Source organism: Ambystoma mexicanum, chromosome 3p (assembly GCF_040938575.1).
Source record: "Ambystoma mexicanum isolate Mex_15411 chromosome 3p, UKY_AmexF1_1, whole genome shotgun sequence".
Lineage (NCBI taxonomy): Eukaryota > Metazoa > Chordata > Amphibia > Caudata > Ambystomatidae > Ambystoma > Ambystoma mexicanum.
In genome coordinates this window covers 1,011,416,329-1,011,440,136 of record NC_090925.1, presented here as the reverse complement: position 1 = coordinate 1,011,440,136, position 23,808 = coordinate 1,011,416,329, and the positions used below count along the sequence as shown (strand labels likewise).

Genomic DNA, 23,808 nt, shown 5'->3' with positions numbered 1-23,808 from the left:
TTGTTCTAACCTTTCTTCTTCTTTCCCTTCTTTCTAGGCGCTCTGGACTCGAGGCGGGCGTGGCAGGATGCTGGATGCTGACTGCAGACACGGTGAGCGTTACGCTGCTGGATACAGAATAACGCAAAGCATGTGCTGCTCTTCGTGCGTGGTTTAAATAGCCTTCAAAGTAGTCCCAGGTAAGTATTCCTCCACAACCACACCCGAGTAATAAAATAGTTCCTAAGATAAAATAGTCCCTTCAAGCCTCACATGTGCTTGGATGCTTGGATCCCTTGCAGCATGGTCTGGATCAGGTAAGTTAACATATGAGCCTGGCGCCTACGGCGCCAGGAGTGTACCCAGATAGACCCTAACAGGGGTTGCTGGGTTTGCTCCAGGTAACATGTGCCTGCTTCCGGGGTTGATGGACTTGGTCTGGATGCCCAGGCGTAGGCATCATGACACAAAGCCATGCACAGCAACATGCAATGCCTGTACAATTCTACAATCTTTGACTGTGGCGGATCACTCAGTCATAGACAATGAGCCACATTCTAGTGAGCAGTAGCAATGTAACCTTTATTTGGGTTTTCAGGAAAGAGTGCCTCACCCTTGTGTGTTGTGTCCTGCATCAATGGGCATGCCTATGTCCTGAGTAGAAACTAAATGTAACAGCCTTTTAGGTTTTCTAGATCTCAGCTAGCTAATCAGGATTCCTCATGGTTGTTCATACTATTGCTAATCAATGATTTGGTGTTGCTCTGCTCTTTACACTTCACGGTCAGTGCTTATGAGACAATGTATTCGTATTAGAGATAAGACTAATGCACATAGAGCTATAGGAGGCCGCTACCCAATATTTCCCCTGGGAGTGGTACTCAGCGGGTGGATCTCATGGGGAGAGAAATCTTTCATGGCACCAGTGATGATGGCCCTGGGAGAACGCAGTATCGATTTACGCCTTTGGTGTCCCCCCCTCACCTTATCCACCATTCAGGTCCCTCTGATCCCCCATACCACTTTATGTTATAGTAAAGTAGAGGGTGTCCTTGACAAGACTGGGATGAGGAAGCAGCAGACTTACCCACGCTTGATACAAACGAATACTGAGACGAAGAAGATTGGACAAGGAGGCACAGGCCCACTGTGGAACGAACACATGCGGTACAGCTGTCAAGAAGCAGCCCTAATCATAAAAAGGGAAGAAGGACTCAATGGCCGTCGAACCAGCCCTGGAGGAACACGAAATGAGACGCTTGTTCCGTGGGGGACCGAGACGCTGAGAGCTGGCACGCAGAGAGTCATGGCGACCAGAGAGGGCCAGGCGAGGTGGACCTATCCGGCGGCAAAAAGGAAGGCAGCCAGACCGGCAGAAGTAGAGCAAGAAGGAAGACACGGGTAGCCGGAAACTTGAGGGAGAATCCAGAACTGCAGAACCACAAGGAGAAGGAGAATGCCGAGCAAGGTAGCAACAGGGACGCTCTGCGTCGCCTGCCCAAGAGACCGCCAGAGGATTCCTAAATATAGGTTAAGTGTCAGACCTTTGGCTATGGCATTGAGGGAGCTGGAGGAGCTGGCAACCTGTGCAAACATATCTCGAAGAGCACACAGGCATACAAGTGGCATTATATTTGATGCAAACTTAGTAAAATATGTGAAATCACCCTGAAGAGCACAAGGGGATGAAAGCAACATCTCACAGAGTGACGAGAACTTTGCAAAGCAGATAAACACATCCCAATAACTAGAAAGGGATAACAGAGAGAGAGAGTGTACACAAGCTGATTGCAACATTAGGAACACACCTATGTGAGATATATGATATGATATGGCATTTACAACGCGCCTGTACCCAAGTGTTTCTAGGCACAACAAGACAAGGAGGGGGAAACAAAGGGAGGACAAAATAACGATCTTACTAGGCCTTGCGTCATTCAGATCGCGCAAATGTGGGGAAGAGGGAAGGGGAGAAGTGCCAGGGGGGAGGGGAAGTGCAGTGAAATCACAAGTGCAGCCAGCGGGTGGCTCATAAGTACAGAGAGAAGATCAAGTTACTTATCCCTGGTAACGTTCTATCGACTGGATGTTCCTCCCACGTATTAATCATCTTTGATGTTCAATATCCAGCTGCTTTGGAATTATTTTTTTGGCAGAGGGCGCTGTGCATCGATCCAGTCGACTATTTCCCTCGAGGGCCTCCGTCTCGAGGATGATGTCATTGAAGGCATATATAGCACATACAGTACCCGTTGGCTCTTCAGTTCTGTTTTTCTTACAGTAGAAATGCCTGCATAACCACCGGATTGACCATACTGAACTTTGAAGAAGCAAAAGTTATATTAGCATGGGAAATTCTACTGTGGGGTAGGTTGGGAGGGCGATGAGGAATACGTGGGAGGAACATCCATTCGAAAGAACGTTACCAGAGGTAAGTAACTTGTTCTTCGAATGGATTGTGTCCTCCCACGTATTCCTCATCTTTGATAGACTCCCAAAGCAGTGTTTAATTTGGCGGAGGGAGTAAGAATTTAGTTTTTAATGGTTTTCATGAACCGAAGGCATGGCAGCTTTCCCAAACCTTCCATCCTGACCGAGGGAAGACTCAAGGCAGTAATGTTTTGTGAATGTGTGAAAATTGGACTACGTCGCTGCCTCACAAATATTTTTTATCAATACATCCCTATGCAGGGCTGTAGAGGTAGCCATACCCCTTGTGGAATGGGCCCTTAATCCTTCAGGAGGATCCTTGCCTGCCAGTCCAACATTGCGAATTTTCCAGAATGATCCACCTGGATAAGGTCTGTTTAGTAACAGCCTGACCCCGCTTGTGGCCTGTATAGCCAATGAAAAGCTGATCATCAATACAAAGTTTTGATAGCCTAGATATGTAAAAGCTCAGAGCTCTGCGTGGGTCCAACCTATGTAATCTCTCCTCCTCTTTGCCAGGATGAGGTGGAGGATACAAAGAAAGTAAAACAATAGTCTGCTCTATGGGAAAATCAGAAATTATTTTAGGTGAAAATGAAGGCTTAACCCTCAGAACAACCCTATCCTTATGGAAGATAGTAAAGGGTGGATTGGATGAAAGTGTCTGCAATTCACTCACTCTACTGGCTGAAGTTTAAGCTACCAAGAGAATGGTTTTAAAAGTTAACAAACTTAATGGACATGAGTGTAAATGTTCAAAGGGTGTACACATTATCAATGTTAGTACCAGATTAAGGTCCCATACTGGAACCTGGAAGGGAAATGGGTGGAACACATTGGGGAGCCCCTTTAGAAATTGTGTCACCAGTGGAATTTTGAAACATGAACGTTCTTCTGACAAGCGCTTAAAGATGGATAGCGCATCTAAATAGCCTTTAATGGTTACAACCTGGAGCCCCGGATTGGCTAAGGATAGCAGAAAGGATAACACCTGCGGTGTTTTGCACAGAAAAGGGTCTGCATTCTTGCCTTTGCACCAGTTGCAGAATTTGTTCCCATGGCAACGGTACAAGAACTTGGTTGCTGGTCTTCTGCCCGAAAGCAAAATCTCCATTACGGCATCCGGGAGGTCCCAATTATTGCATCTCAGCCTTTCAGAAACCATGCGTGAAGGCTGAGTGTCTTGACCTCTGGATAGAGAACCTGACCTCCCTCTTGCGAGAGAAGATCCTCTCTTTGTGGAAGACATCTTGGAGGGCAGATGGACATGTCCAGAAGGTCCGGGTACCACATCCTCCTGGCCCAATCCAGAGCAATTAGCATCATGGATTTTCTGAACTTTCTCAACCTCCTGATCACATGTGGAATGACGGGGACTAGAGGAAACGCGTACAGAAGCGGAAAGTCCCAGTCCACTACGAATGCGTCCCCTCTGGATGGCGAACCTGCCTCTCCTCTCTCTCGAGAAGGTCCACTATTATTGAAAGACGTATTGAAGGGCAGATGGACATGCCCAGAAGGTCCGGGTTGTTAGGCAGAAACCTGTGCAGTTCCCTTAGGGAGCACTGCAAAAGATTTAGGACTACAGGTGTTAGCAGTAAACCCACTTGGTAGCAGTCTGTACCACCCAGATTTACCTGGTAGCTGTGGCTGAGCAGTCAGATTTCCCTCAAGAAGAGTTAGGCAGTATGCAAAGTATACACAATAGGCACTCAGACACAATAATACAAGCAAACACTGACCAGAGCCTTGGTATCAAAGTATATAATTATTTATTTAAAAAAACACTGTTTGAAGCACTCCAGCACTCTTGTTGTAAAATATTCTAAACACAGTTACTATTGTAATATATACATCCCTTTTTCCTTATCAGATAAGTCTTAGTAAAACACCACTTATTTTCATACAGAGGTGAGCGCTTGACTAGATAGCACTCCAATAAGTTTGTGAAAAAGGGAGGGAAAAAGACAGAATATGGAAAGGTACACCACTCTAAGATTCAGGAACACTGTTAGCAAGGCAGAAGAGCAAAAATCACTGGTGAGCCAAAGTCCAAAGGCTGGGCCCACTCTTAGAGAGGGCAGAGCACAAATGCGCCCAAGATCACACAGTTACACTAGGCTTAGTAAGTCTTGCAGAGAGTTCAAAAAGAGTTTAGAGAGGCTTAGGAAAGTTTAGCCAGGGTGTCCCAAGCTAACCCAAGTTTAGAAAGCCGGGGGTTAAATCTACCCCGTCCAGTCGGTAGCAAGGGAAGCCAGGCGGGACACGGTACCTTAAGTGGGAAGGATCCTCCAGCAGTGGCAGTTGTTCCTGGCAGTGGGTGCAAGTCGCGTCATCGTCCAGGGGAAGAGGAGATCTCGACTTGGAGGAAAGATGAAGGTCGTTGCACTGCCAGGGAAGAAACCAGCCGCAGAGTTTTCCGGTTAAAGGTGGTACCTTTGTTTCGCGGTCGTGGTAAAACGTGGTATCCCGGTTGCCGGGGTGCTTGGCACAGGCAAGGCGGCCACGAGGTACGTCGGGAAGGCGAAAAGACGGTGTAACTGGTTATCCCCACCAGTTAAAGGAAGAAGACTCTCCGGCGGGAGATCTCCTCTGCCGTTGGGAAAAGTGGTGAGACGGTCCAGCAGGGCTCCACCGGTGCTGTCGTCGTGGCAGGTCGGCTCAGATTCTCCCTCGTCGGATTCTTAGGTCCTGTGGCGACTTCTGAAGTTCCAATCCCCAAAGCCCTGCTTTTATGCAGAAAAACCCCCATTCACTCAGCCTAGCTGTCACTCAAACATGCTAAGTGGTGAGCCGACCGGCTCACAGCATGGGCCAATCAGGAAGGAGTGTGACTTGAGTTGCCTAGGCAACTCAGTCCAGGGTGCCTAAATCCCCCTCCACCCCTCCTAAGTACCCCAGACAGAGGGGCACCACTTTGGAAGGCTTCTGTGGAGAAGCCCGCCAAAAAGTGGAACAAAGGGCTCGACTTGGGTTGGAGTCACAGAAGAGAACACAAGCGCCATTTTAGAATCAAGTTTTGGCAAAAAATACCAACCGGAGAATTAATATTAATTAAATAAACCGGCGGTATGTTCGAGGTTACCGTAAATAATTAAATAAAGATAGTAGCCTAAAACAATGGGAAATCCCATAGGAAAATATTTGCGGTTGAACCAAAAAGTAGTATCCACTGCCACCAGCCAAAACTCGATCAGGGGGGACGGAGACGTGCCCCCTCGACTAACGGACCCAGGGGCAATTGAATTGCCCCAGCCAGTACGTCCACAATATGATGGTTTGTACTGGTTCTGTTCAGAATTTAAGACTAGTAAAGTCAATGGTGACTTTACATGCCCTGGGAGACAGTAGTCAGTCCCAGGGTATGGAGTCTATACTGGGGGGTCACTATGACACCCCTGTGTTACTGCACTGAGGGTGCTGTGTAACACACATCACAAAAACACATGAAGCCCTATGGAGTAAAAGACCCCATAGCCCATTAAACACATCTAGATTCAAAGAAACACACTCAAATCATGTCCAAGAGTGAGGGTAAAAGTCTCACTCTTGGCAGGAGAAAACAATAAACCCCAGAAATCCAGCAAAGCTGCTGGGGGACTCACTAGGTTAGGAAATTCAGCTTAAACAGAGAATTGTCCCTAACACGGGTACCACGTCCTCCGGGCCCAATACGGGGCAATTAGGATCATGCATTTCCTGATCTTTCTCCACCTCCTGATCATGTGAGGAATGACGGGTACTGGAGGAAACGCATACAGGAGTGGAAACTCACAGTCCACTATGAATATGTCTCAGAGCACCTCCTGGAGGAAATTCCCTGGAGCAATAAAGTTCGCACTTCCGGTCGACACTGATCGTGAACAGATCCACTTGAGGGGTTGCCCAAAGGGTGAAGATCTCTTGAAGGACGTCCTGAGCTAGTTCACACTCGTGGGAGACTGCTCTGCCTGTTCAGAGCATCCGCTGCTGTGTTCTCTTCTCCGGTTAGCTGAACTGCCGATAGATTCCTTCTTGAATTGCCCAGTACCAGAGGTGCATTGCCTCTCTGCACAGTGTTAGTGACACTACGTCTCCTCTCTTGTTGAGGTAGTACATGGCCACAACAGCGAAGCTCATGTATTTTCTGTGCTTCAGATGCATTGGCACATGAAAACAAGCATCCTGAAGGTCCAATGACACCATCCAATCTTGGATTTGGAGGACCTGAAGGATCTGAGAAAGTGTGACCATCATGAACTTGTCCTTCCTGAGGAACTTGTTCAAATATCTCAAGTCCAAGATAGGTCTCAGTCCCCGTCCTTCTCGAGTATTAGGAAATATGGAGAAAACCATCCCTTGTTCCTCTCCGCTACAGGCACACGTTCTATAGCACCTTTCTCTAGCAGGCTTAATGTTTCCTGCACAAGGAGCGGATCTGGAAGAAAGTCTCTGAAAGAAAGGAAGGCAGTACCGGTGGGCTATGGTTTCCAATGCCCAAGCATCAGAAGTAATGTCTCGCCATTCTTCTGGATGCTGAGACAGTACGCCTCCCACTGGTGATCTGTGACTAAGACCTCAGAGAGGTTTTGATGTGGCTGATGGTAAAGATGCCCCTGCTTGATCGGGCTTCGCACCTCTCCCTCGTCGACCACGAGGGAATCTTCTTTGGCCTCTTTGACTAGCCATTGCTCTCGCTCTTCCAACTGAGTAGTAGTAGCAAAAAGATCTACCCCTCCAAGGCTGTCCACTGGGTTAAAAGGGCTGAGGCTGAGTGATAGTGGCACCTAAAGATTTAGCTGCTGCCTTTGAGGTCTGCAACTTCTCAAGGCTTGCGTCAGTCTTGTTGGCAAAAAGGTGAGACCCAGAAAAAGGGCATGGTGAGGAGTCTGGATTGCACATCCGGTGCAAAACCAGATTTCCTCATCAATGCAAATCTGAGTATTATGGTGCTAGTAGCCATGGCTCTGCTGATGCTGTCAGCAGAATCCAGACCCGGCTGGAGAGGCTCACACAGGGCTTCTTTGCCATCTCTAACAATAGCCAAAAACCTGTCTCTTTCCTCGCCCTCGGGAATGTGCTCTGCCGCCATGGAAATGCAGTCCCATAGAGTGAATGAGAAGTTTGCAAGGGCACATGTGGAGTTGGCTGATTTGAGCGCCATCCTCCCTGGAGAGAACACTTTCCTTGCCCATCCTTCTACTCTGTTGTCATACCTTTGTGAAGGGATAGTAGGATAAAGTGCCTGCTTCGAAGTTGTAGTAGCTGCCTGTATCACCAGACTCTCTAGAGCAGCGATATTCAAACTGTGAGGCACAATCCCCCCTGGGGTCAGCGGGAGCATCCCTGGGGGGCCCTGAGAGCTCAGCATGAAATATCAATTTTTTTTATATGTCCGAGGGGGAGCTCCTGCGCCTCGCACATACGGACAGAGCAGCCTGGAGCAGGGCGTTTCAGCACCCACATGCAGGCCAATGCCGAAGGTACGTTTATGTTCATTGTTTTATTTAAACATGTGTATGGATGCGTGTATGCTTATGTTATGAGTGAATGTATGGTGATGGATGCTCGTGTGAATGATAGAGTGATTGCTGTATGAATGTGCAGCGCCTTGCATACACACAATCATGTTGATTGTGTTGGCCCCAGGGGACAGGGATGGTATCATTTATTGGACATCTATCATAGATGTCCACTAAAAAATGTCATGCCTGCCCCCTGGGTACCCCCCCCCCCCAACACCAATTGCAAACTGTTTGGCTATTTACCAATTTTTTTGTTAAAAGTATTATCTCCAATGCAATATTTTAACCCATTATTTTAAAAAAATTCACAGCGGAAAACCCCCCCACCCAAACCCCACTTTATTGGCTCAAGCTCCCTCACTATGCTCGGTCGCTATTGCATTTTTGGGGGAAATAGTTATGCCCCTCCACTTAATAAAATCACCAGCCGCCACTGGCCCTCAGACTGTGTTGGGAACTGGATGGGGGGGCCCAGGGACTATAGTGGGAGCACAATGGGCAGGAACCATGAGATAGTGGTGGGAGCAGAGTGGGGAGAGCCCAGGGTGTGTGATGCGGTGGGGAGAGACCAGGGACTGGGTAGGAGTGGGATGAGAGAGCCCAGCGATTGTGATGGGAGGAGGTGACGGCGCGCAATATATACTGTCCATTTGGCATTTCTGGGGGGTCCCGACCTGCCCAAATTTTGCTCAGGGGGCAGTGTGGTGTTTAGACAGGTAGTTGGGGTCACTACTGGAAGGGCAGTATTTTTGGTCACATTTGTATTCATTGCCGGATTAGTTTTTGGCGTCTTCCAATTTGCTGCCACCCTTTTTGGAGAGCAATATGAAAAGGCAGTATAGGATCCATCTGTGGACCCTTTTCCAGGATGTCTGTCAAATCATCCTGTTCAAATGGTAGGGGAGACCAACTCCACCCCATATAGTCTACTACCTTGGACATTAGCTGCCTATACTATATGAAGCTTCAGCATGCTCCACAGCCTCAGGTTTTCCAAAATCCAGCTCAGGTGAGGAGTCTACCCAACTGGCCGTCTGTAAAATAAATGTATTTCAACCTTGATTCTAAGCTTTCAGGCACATTTGGTGTACCAAATTGGAGACCAAAAGGTGCATCATTGTCTCAAGGTTCATTCTTCGCATATATTGAGGTGAGAGAATTAAAATATTCTTTCCTTGGTAAAGGAACATACGTTTTTTCAGGTATAGGCATGAAGGGTTTGATAAACTGTAGATTGCACGGTTGGCGTCGACGGTACCGCTGGCGTAGCCGGCGTCGATGGCTCTGCTGGGGTCGATGGCGCAGCTGGCATTGGTGCCGAAGTCGAAGGTGACGCTGATATCGAAGGCTTGGCTGGCGTCGAGGGCGCAGCAGGCGTCGATGACCTCGACTTATGTTTTTGCCTCAAAGGATCCTTCGATGACTTGTCACTGTGTCAAGACCTTGACGGCTCTCGATGAGGATCAGGCCTTCGTCCCGGGCTCGAGGGCGTGCAGGATTTGGCTCAAGCCCTTTCCTTACCTCCTTCTTTGGAAGGCGCGGTAGGAGCATGGCTTGCATGGATTTTTGTTGTTGAAATATTTTTCAGCATTTCTGCTCCAAATGCTTCCCATTCGGCAGCTGTGGAGTTTTTAGTGGGGCAAGATACCCTCTCAGGGGAGGTGTCTAAAGAAGGCAACCTATGTTGCCACTTATGACTTCCTTGACGATGAGGAGTGGTGGGAGCCACTCCTCATCTTGACCTCTTAACTTTCTTCCTCCGAGAGAGTTGCCTTTCGACTCGTCGGTCAAAGGTATTTTTGGTCGGGGTAGATGGCGGTAGGTAGAAACCCCCAAAAATCTCCAATTCCCCCTCATCATCCCCGAGACAGAGGACATCGAGTCAACTGCATCGACGCACAGCGCGGTCTGCTGAACAAATTATTCCGAAGCAGCTGTAGCTGGATATCGAATATCAAAGATGAGGAATACATGGGGGGGACACAATCCATACAAAAGGGACAGTAGGGTTGCAGATACAGACCCTTAAGTGCTGGGGGCCTGGAGGCAGTGCGAGGGCAACTGGTCATGCAGGAGACTGGGCCCGAGTTCAGAGGGTGACCAGTGCGCCGAGCAGTCAGCTGCGTCAGCAAGGGAGAGGAAGAGAGAAAGCAGAAGCTAAAAGGAAGGTCTTGAGTTGCTACCGGAACCAGAGGTGGTTCTTCTCAAGTTTGAGAGAGGCATGTAGGCTGTTTCAGAGGGAGGCTCCAGCCGAGGAGATAGATCTGCCCCAACTCTCTGCTTATGTTCACAAGGGGAAGCAAGATCCAAGAAAGAGGTTCCTCTCAGGAGTTTGAGGAACAGTGTTTTTTCGTTGGTCTGAACATGCAAGCAGTGAACATTTATCCATATATTTATTTGTACAAGAACTAAGCCTTGGAGTCTACATCCAGAGTGAGAAGGGCCTCCTCCTTTGTGAATAAGACATTCAGTTCTCGTTAGTTGGTTGAAAGTGTAAGGGACAGAAATAGGTTTAGACACAGGACGGTGGACATTTTACTGTGCGGACATCCTGACTGGGTCCTTCGTATTTATTTTAAAGTAGGGCAAAAACATACTCTTAAGTAGGGCAAGATGGGCTTTTCTTTTCCTTTTATTTGTAAATGAAAGTCTATGCCAACCACTTTAGCACAACTATGTCAAGATTCGTACTTCTGCACCCTTACACTACATAAACAAAATCCCAACACCACTGTCCTCCTCCTTAACTTCTTCTGTGAAGTCTCTCTTGCAGTTCTTCTCACACTCCCTGCTCTTGTTGGTACCACCACATTTATTTCTCCTCTGCCTACACTCTTTAAGCTTCCACCTCAGTGTTCATTCTACTGCCTCATCTCCCACCTCATCTACTTGTTTCTTTCCCACTAACACCATGCTCTCTTCAGCACATCGTTCTCCTCCTCCACACTTCTCACCCTCATCTTATCTTTATCCCAACCCTTTCCTCATAACTAATTTTCTTGCCATCTTCTTTGCTCCCCACCTTCTTTCTCTCACTGGTTCGTATAGGGTTACAGACCACGGAGAGATGGATGAAATGATAGGTTGCCTACAAAACAGTTTTCAAATCAATCAAAATGAATGGCATTGTTCTGGCATCTTTCAAAGCTATCGTTTTTTCAGCCTGTCCGATTACTACAGAAGGTGAAAACCATATGCAAAACAGGCATGGTCCCACCCAAAAAGGAGTTGGCCAGCCCAAAATGCTATGTCACATCTGTTTTCCACAAGAATACAAGCAACCCCAGCTATGTTTTGACCTCTTTGGGTGTTGGTAAGTTGTAGTTTCGGACTCCAAACACAGCAAGCTTGGGGCCCACACATATGCATAGGCATGCCACTTCGGATGTATGGAACAAGTTACTTACCTGTAACTGTTGTTCTCCAGCATGGGTCTGGCATGGATTCACATGCTCATGAATATTCCCCGTCGTCAGGCTGGGAATCCTCGGTAAAGAAAAAATCAGTATCAGTTTCGTTTCTGATCTGTCTTTCGTAGAAGTAACCAATCATTGATCTCTGCATCATACTGACCACAGCCAATGCCTGCCATCTCCCTAAGCCCCGCCTCCGGCAGCCATCTTCAGATTTGGTAGCATGTGAAGAGGCAGTATGACCAAGTGAAGAGCCGCAGAGGGGTTCAGCACATCGTTCTCCTCCTCCACACTTCTCACCCTCATCTTATCTTTATCCCAACCCTTTCCTCATAACTAATTTTCTTGCCATCTTCTTTGCTCCCCACCTTCTTTCTCTCACTGGTTCGTATAGGGTTACAGACCACGGAGAGATGGATGAAATGATAGGTTGCCTACAAAACAGTTTTCAAATCAATCAAAATGAATGGCATTGTTCTGGCATCTTTCAAAGCTATCGTTTTTTCAGCCTGTCCGATTACTACAGAAGGTGAAAACCATATGCAAAACAGGCATGGTCCCACCCAAAAAGGAGTTGGCCAGCCCAAAATGCTATGTCACATCTGTTTTCCACAAGAATACAAGCAACCCCAGCTATGTTTTGACCTCTTTGGGTGTTGGTAAGTTGTAGTTTCGGACTCCAAACACAGCAAGCTTGGGGCCCACACATATGCATAGGCATGCCACTTCGGATGTATGGAACAAGTTACTTACCTGTAACTGTTGTTCTCCAGCATGGGTCTGGCATGGATTCACATGCTCATGAATATTCCCCGTCGTCAGGCTGGGAATCCTCGGTAAAGAAAAAATCAGTATCAGTTTCGTTTCTGATCTGTCTTTCGTAGAAGTAACCAATCATTGATCTCTGCATCATACTGACCACAGCCAATGCCTGCCATCTCCCTAAGCCCCGCCTCCGGCAGCCATCTTCAGATTTGGTAGCATGTGAAGAGGCAGTATGACCAAGTGAAGAGCCGCAGAGGGGTAGGCGGGAGGGTTCGCATGTGAATCCATGCCAGACCCATGCTGGAGAACAACAGTTACAGGTAAGTAACTTGTTCCTTCTCCAGCATGGGGTCTGGCATGGATTCACATGCTCATGAATAAAAGAATAAATAGCAGTACACACATGCACAACCACGGGAGGTGGCAAAGGCTCAACATTAAGCATTACATCAAAACTCAACATTAAGAAATTCTTACCTCCTCACTAGGCTCACCTTAGGCGAACAGGTTGCGCAGCACTGCTTGGCCGACCCTGGACTCCTCCCTGGAATCCTGATCGACGCAGTAGAATTTCGTGAAGGTGTGCGTAGACCTCCACGAAGCAGCCCTGCAGATGTCCAGCAAGGGCACACCAGATAGGAACTCCGTGGTAGCTGCGATCGCTCTGGTGGAATGGGCTCTCGGACGGCCAGGCAGCGGTCGGTTTACCAACCGATGGCAGTACATGATACAGCCAGAGAGGCATCTGGAAATGGAAGCCTTCGAGAGAGCCTTCCCCTGTTGACAGGTCCAAAGTTCACAAAAAGTTGTGACGTCTTCCGAAAACTCTTCGTGCGGTCCACGTAGAACTTCAGCGCTCTAGCCACATCCAGCGAGTGCAAAGTCCTTTCAGCCGGCGACAAAGGCGACGGGAAGAAAACAGGCAACACCAAGGGTTCGTTGAGGTGGAAGTCCGACGGCACCTTGGGCATGAAGGAGGGGTGCGTCCTGAGCACTACCCTTGTGTCGTGAAAAGTCAAGTACGGGGGCTTGCAGGAAAGGCCCTGGATCTCTCCCACCCGTCGTGCGGAGGTGATGGCCACAAGAAACGCTGTTTTCCACGACAAGAACTTCAACGGAGCCGAGTGCAGAGGCTCGAACGGAGGTCCCATGAGCTTGGTCAGCACCACGTTGAGCTCCCACGCCGGGGCCTTCACCGGCGGGAACGATCTGAACAGTCCCTTCATGAATTCTTTCACCAGACGATGAGACCACAAAGACGACCGTCCCGTGGTTCTGGTGTATCGGGAGATCGCAGCAAGATGAATCTTGATGGAAGCGTGCGCCAGTCCAGCCTTGGCCAGCGTCAGCAGGTACGGCAGTACTTGGGGAGCCGTAATCCGTAGAGGGTTAATCTTCTGTGCGTGGCACCAGACAGAGCACCTCTTCCATTTGCGTCCGTAGCATTTAAGAGTTGAGGACGCCCTGGCCTTTGCAAGAACCTCTCTGCAGTCGGCCGGTATGTCGTAACCTCCAAACTCTAACGCTGCAGGAGCCAGGCCAGCAAGTTCAGCGACTTCGGGTCGTGATGGAGGATGGCGCCTCCTTCCCTGGAGAGAAGATCCGCGTCCACTGGCAGTTTGATTGACGGGGACGCTGACAAGTCCAGAAGGTCCGGGAACCATATCTGCCTCGGCCACGCAGGTGCGACGAGGATCATCCTGCACCGTGACCTCTTGAGCTGGTTGATGATCCGGATCAGCAGCGGCATAGGAGGGAACGCATATAGGAACAGGCCCTCCCAGGGGAACGAGAAAGCATCGCCCATGCTCCTCGGCTGGGGAAACCTGCTGGCGAACCTCCGGCACTTGGAGTTTGTCGCCGTCGCGAACAGGTCGATCTGGGGTGTGCCCCACCGTCGGAAGAGGCGGTCCACTAGATCCTGTCTTAGCTCCCACTCGTGGCACGAGCGCAGCTCTCTGCTGAGCGAGTCGGCGATGGTGTTTTTTATTCCTGCCAGATGAAATGGCACCAGAAACATCCCTTGGGCGACGGCCCAATGCCACAGATCCTGTGCCTCCTTGGACAGGGCTGGGGATCTGGTACCACCCTGCTTCCTGATGTAGAACATGGTGGTGGTGTTGTCGGTGAAGATCCTCACCACCTTGCCCTTGAGGGACGGAAGGAAGGACTTGAGGGCCCAAAACACTGCACGGAGTTCCAAGACTTTGATATGGAGGGACCTCTCCGCCGGCAGCCAAAGACCCCTCGCGTGCAGGTTTTCGGTGTGCGCTCCCCACCCCTCCAGGGAGGCATCCTTGGTCACTGTCTTATGGTGGCCCGGGGTCTGGAAGTCCATGCCCGCCGTCAGATGCGCGCGTGCCCCACCACCGGATCGCTGGTCAGAAACTCTCGTCGAGTGTGATCCTGTCCTCGAAGCTGCCCGTCGTCTGGATCCAGCGCGCGTCCAGGAACTCCTGCAACGGGCACATCCGGAGCCTGCACAGGCGGATGAGATAAATGCAAGAAGACATCATTCCGAGGAGAGACTTGATGGACCTCACCCTGGCCGCGTCCGCAACCAGCATCCGCTGCACCTTGCCCAAGATGGCCCTCGTCCTTTCCTCCGACGGAGAGGCCAGAAGCGACATTGTGTCGAGCTTCGCTCCCAGAAACAGTGCGTCTTGCGCGGGCACCAGGTGGGACTTGGCGTAGTTTATGGAGAATCCCAGGTCCGTGAGTAGTTGGACGGTCCTTGCCGTGTGCTCCACGGCGAGCTCCTTCGTCTTTGCTCGGATGTGCCAGTCGTCCAGGTAGGGGTAGACGTGGATCCCCTCTAGGCGCAGCCGCGCTGCCACCGGTGCGAGGCACTTGGTGAACACCCTGGGTGCCGACCTCAATCCGAAGGGAAGGGCTCTGAACTGGTAGTGACGCCCTTGGACCACGAACCTGAGAAACTTTCGGTGTCCCTTTAGGATGGGGATATGGAAGTAGGCATCCTCCAAATCCAACGACGACAGGAAATCGCCCTCCTCCAGTTGACCCAGGACGTGTTGGAGGGTGACCATCCGGAACTTCTGTGCCTTGATGAATTTGTTCAGTCGTAGGTCCAGGATGGGACGCCATCCTCCCGTCTTCTTCACGAGGAAGTATCTTGAGTAAACTCCGGAGCCCCGAATCCTCTTTGGGACGAGCTTGATGGCGCCCTTCTTGAGCATCGCCTTTACCTCCAAGAGAAGTTGAGGGACGTGATGTTCCTTCCTGGCCACAGGGGGGACGCACGGGCACCCCTTTAGAAACTCGAGCGCGTGACCCTGAGCCAGGACGTCCAGCACCCAACGGTCGGTGGAGATGGACTCCCACACGCTGAAGAAGCTCGCCAGCCGGCCTCCCACCGGGGTGCTTCGGTGGGAGGCCCGACCCCACGGCCGGTTCAGTCCTGCTTCGACGAGGCTTTTCCGCCTTGTCCTCCTTGGCGACGACGGCGGGGTTCGCCCGACTTGCCTCGTCCCCTGTAGGCTTCCTGTGACGACGAACGGGCCGCTTGACGATTGGTGGAAAATCCGCCATTGGAACCTTTGGAGGCACCCTGTTTGCCTCTGCCGCTCCGAAAGGGCGGCCGTCGTTGCTGGAGAACACCAAGAGCCCGGGCCGTCTCCGTGTCCGCCTTGATGGCTTGTAGGGAATCGACCACTGTTTTCCCAAACAGGTTGCTCCCGTCGAACGGCATGTCCAAGACTCTGGTCTGCACGTCCTGACGGAAGTCAGTAGCCTTGAGCCATCCACGCCGCCTAAGGCACACGCCGTTGCCCAACTGGCGAAATCCAGTGTCAGCGATGTCCGTCGCTATCGTAATGGCGTGGTCCGACGCCACTTCTCCTTCCTGCAAGATCTTTAGGGCCTCCGCCCTCTTGTCGTCTGGTAGGAAGTCCAGCAGGGGGGCGAGTTTGTACCACAACTCCCTGTCGTAGCGGGCTACGATAGCCAAGGCGTTGACAGCCTTAATCGTCGTCGCTGCCGATGAGATGACTCTGCGTCCCATCGTGTCCAATTTCTTTCCCTCACCGTCCGGCGGGGAGGTTGACGTAGAGGCCGCGCCCCCCCCCCGCTTTCTTCCTGGCTACCGCGGAGACGACCGAGTCCGGGGTTGGCTGTGCCCGAAGGCACAAGGGGGCCGCGTCCGGGACCCGGTACTTCTTCTCGTACCGATCCCTTGTCGCCGGCGTTGTGGATGGGTTCTTGAGGAGGGAGACACCCTCATCCCAGATATCGTCCAGTAGAGGTACAGCGAGGACCGTCTTCCTCTTGGTCTCGCGCCGTTGATAAAGGAAACCTTCCTTCTTCTCTTCCGGGCAGAGCTGGAAAAGCTCGGATGCCCTGGCGATCATGGCGTGAAACGATATAATCTCGTGAGGCGGGGAAGCCCGGGTGGAAGGTGACGACGGGAGATCCTCGTCGTAAACCTCGTCGTCTGTACCCGTCGCGGCCGTGTCAGTCCCCGTATCATCCCAACGTGTCGTGGACGGGGAGGAGGGCTGAGCAGGGCGCGGTTGTTGAAAAGGAGGTGGAGGATGAATCCTTCTTCTCTTAAGAGGAGGGCTCCCAGAAGGGCCTGGCTCCGGGTCCCCCGTCGGGAGCGGTTCCTCCGTTGGTGGTAACGGCAGTCTCGTCCTTATCTCCGAGCATAAGGACTGTATAGCCAACAAAATGGCCGCCGAGTTGTCTTGCGGCACTGGTTGAGGGGGTTCCGATGGGTGATCAGGAGCCCCGTCGGCGTTCTCTTCGTCTCCCACGTCGGGGTCCCTCCCGACAGGATGGTCTTCTTCCACGCCAGCGCTGTGGCCTAAGACTTCGATCAGCTCCTCCTCAGAGGTTGAGGCCGAATCCACAACGACCTCCTGCTCCCCCCTTTTTCTTCTCCGTCGGAGGTTTCACGGGGGTCCTGTCGATGGGCATGAAAGAGGACTCCCTCCGCGGTGGCAGAGAGATTCTGGGCCCCGAGGTCGCCACCACTGCTGTAGCCTCCACAGGCTGAGCCAGGGCTGCCGCGACTATCTCGATAGAGGCCTTGGCCGGATGGATCAAGGCTTTCACCACCTTAGGTGCGCTCACTGCCTTCTCCTTGGGGGGAGGGTCACCACCTCGCTCCCCCTCCGATGGGGCCTTCGAGCACGACCGGGGTCTCTCCAAGAGCTTCGCCGGGTGCTCGGCCTTCCTCTTAGCCGAGCCAAAGCATTGGCTCGTGGTTGATGGCGCCGGGGAGGATGCGCCCTGCCTGGCGCCCGTAGAGCCCGACCGTTCGGCGCTTCCGGTGCCAGCGGACTCGCGGTGCTTGGCCTTCTGTTGGACCCCCGTCGCCGGGGCTCCCTCAAAGGTCTTAGAAGGCCGCTCGGACGACGACTTCTTCTCGCCTGACGGGCTTTTCCCTTCCAGCCAGTTGGCGAGACGCAGATGGCGGTCCTTCATGGTCCGCTCCGACATATTGCCGCAAAACGCACAGTCCTTCTCCACGTGCGTCTTGTCCTCATGGAGGCAGTAAAGGCAAAGGGAGTGTTCGTCCTCCTTAAAGACATTCTGAAGCTGGCATCCAGGGCAGACCCTGAACAGCTTTCCGGGGGTCGAGCTTCCCTTCTCCTGGGCCATGCTCGAGAAGGGCCTGAGAAACTTCTGGAGTCCTCCAAAAGCGTGGCTCGACGTAATCTTCACCCTTGAGGGGCGTAGAAGAATCCGACACGGGTCCCCGTTGATCGGATAAAGAAACGGTGGAGCTTGAGGCTCTTTTAACCGAAAAAGATAAAATTTTCCTAAGAAAAAGCGCGAAAAAAGCACTAACGCTCGAGAGCAATAGCACGAGGATCCCAACACTTGAACGTGCGGTAAAAATCTGAAGATGGCTGCCAGAGGCGGGGCTTAGGGAGATGGCAGTCATTGGCTGTGGTCAGTATGACGCAGAGATCAGTGATTGGTTACTACTACGAAAGACAGATCAGAAACGGAACTGATACTGATTTTTTCTTTACCGAGGATACCCAGCCTGACGACGGGGAATATTCATGAGCATGTGAATCCATGCCAGACCCCATGCTGGAGAAATGTGGTTATATGAGTATGTCTGTTGGTGAGCGAATTGTGACACAGCCCATAATGTTAAACAAGTCCATAGTTTGCAGGAAGAGATGAAAAAGGGAAGTAAAGGAAGGAGGGTGTACATTGGTGGAGAATGGGTGAACAAAATACAACAATGAAGATTGTAATTTTGGGGTTACGATTGATTAAAATATTTTGCACCATTACCTATTAAACATCATTAGAGACGCCTGGTGGCTGACGAGCAAAGGAAATTCCAGTTATCGTAAAATATTACTCACAGCTGGTTGGAGAGCTGGAAGCGGCGTTTCAAACTGAGGCTGGATGAGCTGTAGCGGTTCATGCTTCACATTCAGCTGCTCGTATGCTCTACAGTGCGGGACAAAAAGGTAAATGGATAGGGAGAATAGAGCACTGGAGTAAGGCACTCAAAACAATGGACCACGGATAGAAGGGAAACATTAAGGGGCAGAGATGGTGGTTCAGAAAAGGAGAGGGTTTATCAGCCTTGTAAAGAGACATTGGGTGAAGATGCAAGTGGACAAAGAGGGGGCAGTCAGTGAAGCATGAACAGTGAAGGAGTGTGGCACTAAATTCCTTGGTTTGGAAGCAATGAACCATGGGCCACAACGTCCTTTGGAAAGTCTACAGTGTAAACTGAAAAGAGTGTTTAGCTGTTCACAAACCCCTGGATCTTGACTCCAGATGAGTCAAATCATGCAAGTTTTATCTATGATGGTGCTTTTCCTTTAAATATAAACGTGTAAATAAAATGAAAATAAAACCATAAAAGTGCTTATCCTTGGACTCCGATTTCTGGACTTCTTTCAACATAGAATGAAAATCCTTCTACAGTAGAAACAAAAGGTGTTTTCACATTATACAAAGAAAAACCTGAGAACGTTACCGGATGTTAAAATGGTAAAAATGCTGAAAATCACAGGACCAGTAACTGCAGATGGCATTATAAAACCATATTACGAGGTTTCCTGGGAGTAAGCTGTCATTGATATTAGTCTAAATGCTGAACAGAAGGGGTATGAGAAAGAATTCAATAGAAAGTGCCAGACAAAGCAGAGCAAGAAGAAGTGGAATTAGAAACATGAGCAGAGACCAAGTATGGGTGAAGGAAGAAGAACGAATTTGAAAGAAGTACTTGTAAATTTCACAATGTCAACATAGCTGTCAGCGGTTATGCATTTGTTCCCAATTAAGTAAGTAAAAATATCTGGTTTTCTTCTCTGGCCCACCACCAGAGCAAACTTGTGGTGTGGCCGCTTGTATGCAGTATGTATGCTGAACCAGCAATTACATTTCAAAGGACCCCAATTTCAAATGTGGCAAGTTGAAAGTTTTGTAAGTTTTATCGATACAACAATTGAAACATTCTTCACGCTGCCACTTGCACTGTCTGCAATGGTCATATAACGCTACATCAACTTCACACACAACCAGCCCCTCCTTCTGCACCCTCCCAACTCCCTCTTGCCTGCAAAGTAATTTTTCTCTCACCACTGTATGGTTTACATATTTGGAACATCCTTTCCCTTCAATCGAGGCCATTCGTCGCCACTCTGTTCATATCTTCCCCAGTGGACAAGGTTTGTACTAAGACTTCCCATTCTGCGACTCATGTAGTTTAAAGTGTGGGATCCTGATGCCTCCTTCCTCATAAGCCCTGTGTAGTGTCGATAACACTATCCTCTTCCTCCCGTTCGACCACCGAAAATCTCTACAGATACTATGCAGTGTCATTAGTGAAAGGGGAAGCTCAGCCAAGAACTTCATTGAGCTTTTGATACCCTCTAGGGCGTTCAGCGTATTATATGTAAATTCTTTCAAAGGGTCATGGTGTACATTGACTCCAAGGTATCTAAACGTGACCGTCTTCCACTGCAGTGCAAGGACCGGCAGCGCCCTTTGTTCTATCCAATGTAGTCCTGCTACCGGGAACAGGACTGACTTGTCTGTGCTAATTGTAATCCCTGACAGCTTCGCAAACAGTGCCAAGGTCTCGTACAACAGCTCTAGATTGTCTTTGGGTTCTGAATGTATAGTAACGCATCATCAGCGTACAATTATATCAGATTTCTGGTCCAGTCTCTCTCTATACCTGCCTCTGTATATTCTGCCCTAAGGTACTGTGCTATTGGTTCCATGGCTAGGATGTAAAGTAATGGGGATAGTGGGCCGCCCTGTCTCGCACCTTTTTCCAATTCCCATGCTCCTGAAATGCATCTGCCCGTTTTCACCTGCGCCAACAGTCTTGTGTACACCAGTTGGACCCAATTAATATAGGACTACTCAAAATCAAACCTGCGCAGAGTTGCATATAGCCAGTCCCATCGTACCGAATCGAACATCTTCACTGCATCTAGTGTGGCTATGGCACACAGGGACTCCCAGGATGCTGTGCCATCAATCACATGGTGTAGCCTCCTCAAATTCCATGTCATACTACGGCCTGGTACATAGCCGGTTTGGTCTGGGTGTATGAGGGTATGTATCACCCTTTTCAATTTATTTGCAAGTATAGCTGTCAGCATCTTGTAAGAAGTGGAATGATAATAGATTCCCTCAAACTGAGGAGGGGGGGATACCTGCCTCATAAGAGTCTTTGAAGGTGTTGAGCAAGTGTGAGGCCAGCTCCTGAGCATATGCCTTATAAAATTCGTAGGTCATACCATCCGATACAGGAGTTTTTCCTGTCAGCAATGCCGTAATCGTGCTTTGAATGTCGTCAAGGGTGAGCGGTTCCTCTATGCTGTCTTTCGCTTCATGACTTAGCCAGGGGGAGTACTATCTCTCCGAGCACTTCCTCTAGATAGGCTCTTGGTATCTGAGGACCCTCCTGGTAGAGAGTTTTATAAAATTCCTGAAAAGTCTCATTGATCACGGTTTGGGTGTGGCATAAGTCCCCATGTCTTGTGCGTATCATGTGGATAGGGCCCTGTTTCTCCTCCTTTTTATATAGCCATGCTAACAAACAGACAGGTTTATCCCCCTCTTTGTGTTGCCTCTCAATCCATTTTGCGTAACTGTGACTTCCCAGCCTCTGCCAGCACTCCATGCATGTCTGTTTAAGCGCTATAACCTCTGCGTTCTCACCTGATAGCACCGTCTGGACTGCCCCGCTATCCACAGTCATCCTCCATGGAGGACAATTCTTTGGTAATGGTTGCGTGGCGCTGCACAACCCCGCAATGGCTGCTCCCCTGATTACTACCTTTAATGCTTCCCAAAGACTTCCTGCACTAGATTCGCTACCTACATTGTGTGAGACAAAGTCTGGGATGCTGTCTTTTAATCTGGCTCTCGGGGGTAGATATTGCCATTGTAGGCTGAGCGAGGCATGGTCAGACAGGATCTTTCCATGTTACTGCTCCATCGTGATGAGGTGTGCCGATTCCTGCCCCACAAAAAGATAATCTATTTGTGTGTGCGGTGCTGAGTAGTGCGAGTAGTGTCTGGTATCCGGGTGGAGTACTCTCCAAGCGTCCACCAGAGCAAATTACTCTAGGAGTATCTGTAGCGTCCTGGCCGGCGGGGCCGGATTAGTGTACTTAGCATCGGATCTATCTATGGACGGAATTAACGTGCAATTAAAATCGCCCCCTCCCCCCCAATATGATATTACCATCTCTGTAAGGGCCCAGCCGGTGGTATAGTGACCTGAAGAACGTGGCTGTTCTCTGATTGGGGGCAAACGTATTAACCAGACAACTATCCACATGTTCGAGGAGGCACTGGACTAACACTATCCTCCCTTCGTTAGCTGTTTTAATGTGGGTGACCTCAAAGGTTGCTATCCAAATCAGGAACCCTTGGGCATAGGCGGAATATGGAAAACCAAATACCCGCTCCCTCCATTTCTTTGCTAACAGTGTTTTTTTTTCAGCCGTGAGGCGAGTTTCCTGCAACAATGCAATATCAGTTTTGGACCTCTTTAGGTATGAATAAACTATTTCTTTTCACATACGTGTTCAGCCCTCTTACATTCCAGGTAAGTACATTTACAGTCCCAACCATTCACTCATATAACCTATACTCTGCCTCCTGTGTCCAAATCTAGCATAGCAATAGGGTCTTCCTGCTCCTTACGTGGTGATCTACTCGAGATTACAGTGTTTCTCTTCTTCTTCAACGTGCATGCAGGCAAGTCCCTGTCCCATATAACTTCCTCAACAAAAAACAACAGCCGCCAAGCATCCATGTCATTGCTCGGGCAAATCCGCTTCTCGCATCCTCCCTAGTAGGCATAGTGGGTGGGCACAAAATCAAGTGCAGCTAAAAAGTGGAACTCTGAGGTTCGTGTCGTGAGGCATTAACAGTTAGCATCCAGCCCTTTAGCCAAGACTTCGATCCACCTATCTCCTCTAAGAAAGAAATATCCTCTTTGCGGGAACCCGCATGTCTCCCAGTGCCCATTGGACTTCCAACGTCGCCTTGTCAACAGCGGAGTGTGAAAACGGCAAGCAAATTCTCGCCCTCGTCTGGACCACCGTTATTACATGCTTCACTTGCATCAAACAGGAGCGTTGGCTCCATCCTCATCGCAGGAACTTATCTTTTCCTTGTCCATCCATGCCTGTGCCTCCTCCGGGTGGTCAAAAAACAGGGCCCTGTTCTCATATATAACTTTCAGGTGTGCAGAATATATCAGCATATATTTCAGTCCACCCGATTGGAGACTGGCTTTAGCCGCAAAAATGTGTGCACGGTTCTTCTGCACCTGGAAGGTGTAGTCCGGGTAGAAAGCTAGGTTGGCCAACGCCCTCTTCAGTATTCTACTGTCTGAGAAGGCTAGCATTTTTTCCCAGTCCTTATAGTTCAGGAACTTTGGAATTATCGGTCTTGGAGGCACCCCACGCACCCTATCTGCCCTCTCGATTGTGAAGCTTTGCTTAAGGTTCCCGCCCCCAATTTCCCAAAGTGGCATGTTCTCTATGTAGATTGTAGGGTCCGAGGCCTCCTCTCGTTCCGGCAGGCCTACTATGCAGATATTGTTCCTGAGGGCCAGACCCTCTGCCTCTTCAACTCTGCTTTCCAAAAAGCTGACCTTCTGCTGCAAGACATGGACGTTGGAACACGTCTCCTGTATCTCCCCAGCATTCTCCTTCACATGGGGTTTCTAGACTGATGGTGCGCTCTGCTAGGTTACGCACATCCTGGTGCAGCAATCCAACGTCTATTTGTACTGCTGCAAGTCCATGGCTTTGCTCCCTTTTGTCTGCGTGGGGTCCATGTTTCCCCCAGGGGCCTGTTGCACAGCCCTGGCATAGCTGTCCAGCGTCGATTGGCCTGCTTTTGTTTTGGCCAATTTTGAAGGCATCAAATCGATCTATTCCTTCAGTATGCGGCCGCAACTGTTGTTCCCCCGGGAACCTGCTGTAAATTTTCTAGACCCAATTTTCAGTGGGCGTAGTTGCGGCTGCCTGATTGTGCAAGCTACCAGCAAGTATACTTTGGGCTTGGGCCGTCACTCTTATCATGCGGCTTTCAGGCGCCCTTTGTTGTTGCCCCCCTGATCCTCCCCCTAACGTGCACCGTGCCGGGGCGCTTCCTCTGGGCCTCCCAGGTAAGGCGTCGGGTCTTGGCCAGCCAGTATTGTTGCTGGTTCCTCTCCCTCCGGAGCCCCAGGACCAAGGGGC

At 50.1% G+C, this 23,808-nt stretch overlaps 1 protein-coding gene across 3 annotated transcripts in view; it reads right to left on the bottom strand.

Annotated features, from left to right (window-relative positions):
- Window positions 1–23,808, bottom strand: part of IFT52 (intraflagellar transport 52) — a 770,870-nt gene that overhangs the window by 123,528 nt on the left and 623,534 nt on the right. For all 3 annotated transcript variants that reach the window (XM_069652341.1, XM_069652339.1, XM_069652340.1), the window contains one exon: window positions 18,439–18,526. In XM_069652341.1, coding sequence (XP_069508442.1) covers window positions 18,439–18,526 — 88 coding nt within the window. The remainder of the gene's footprint in view (window positions 1–18,438; window positions 18,527–23,808) is intronic.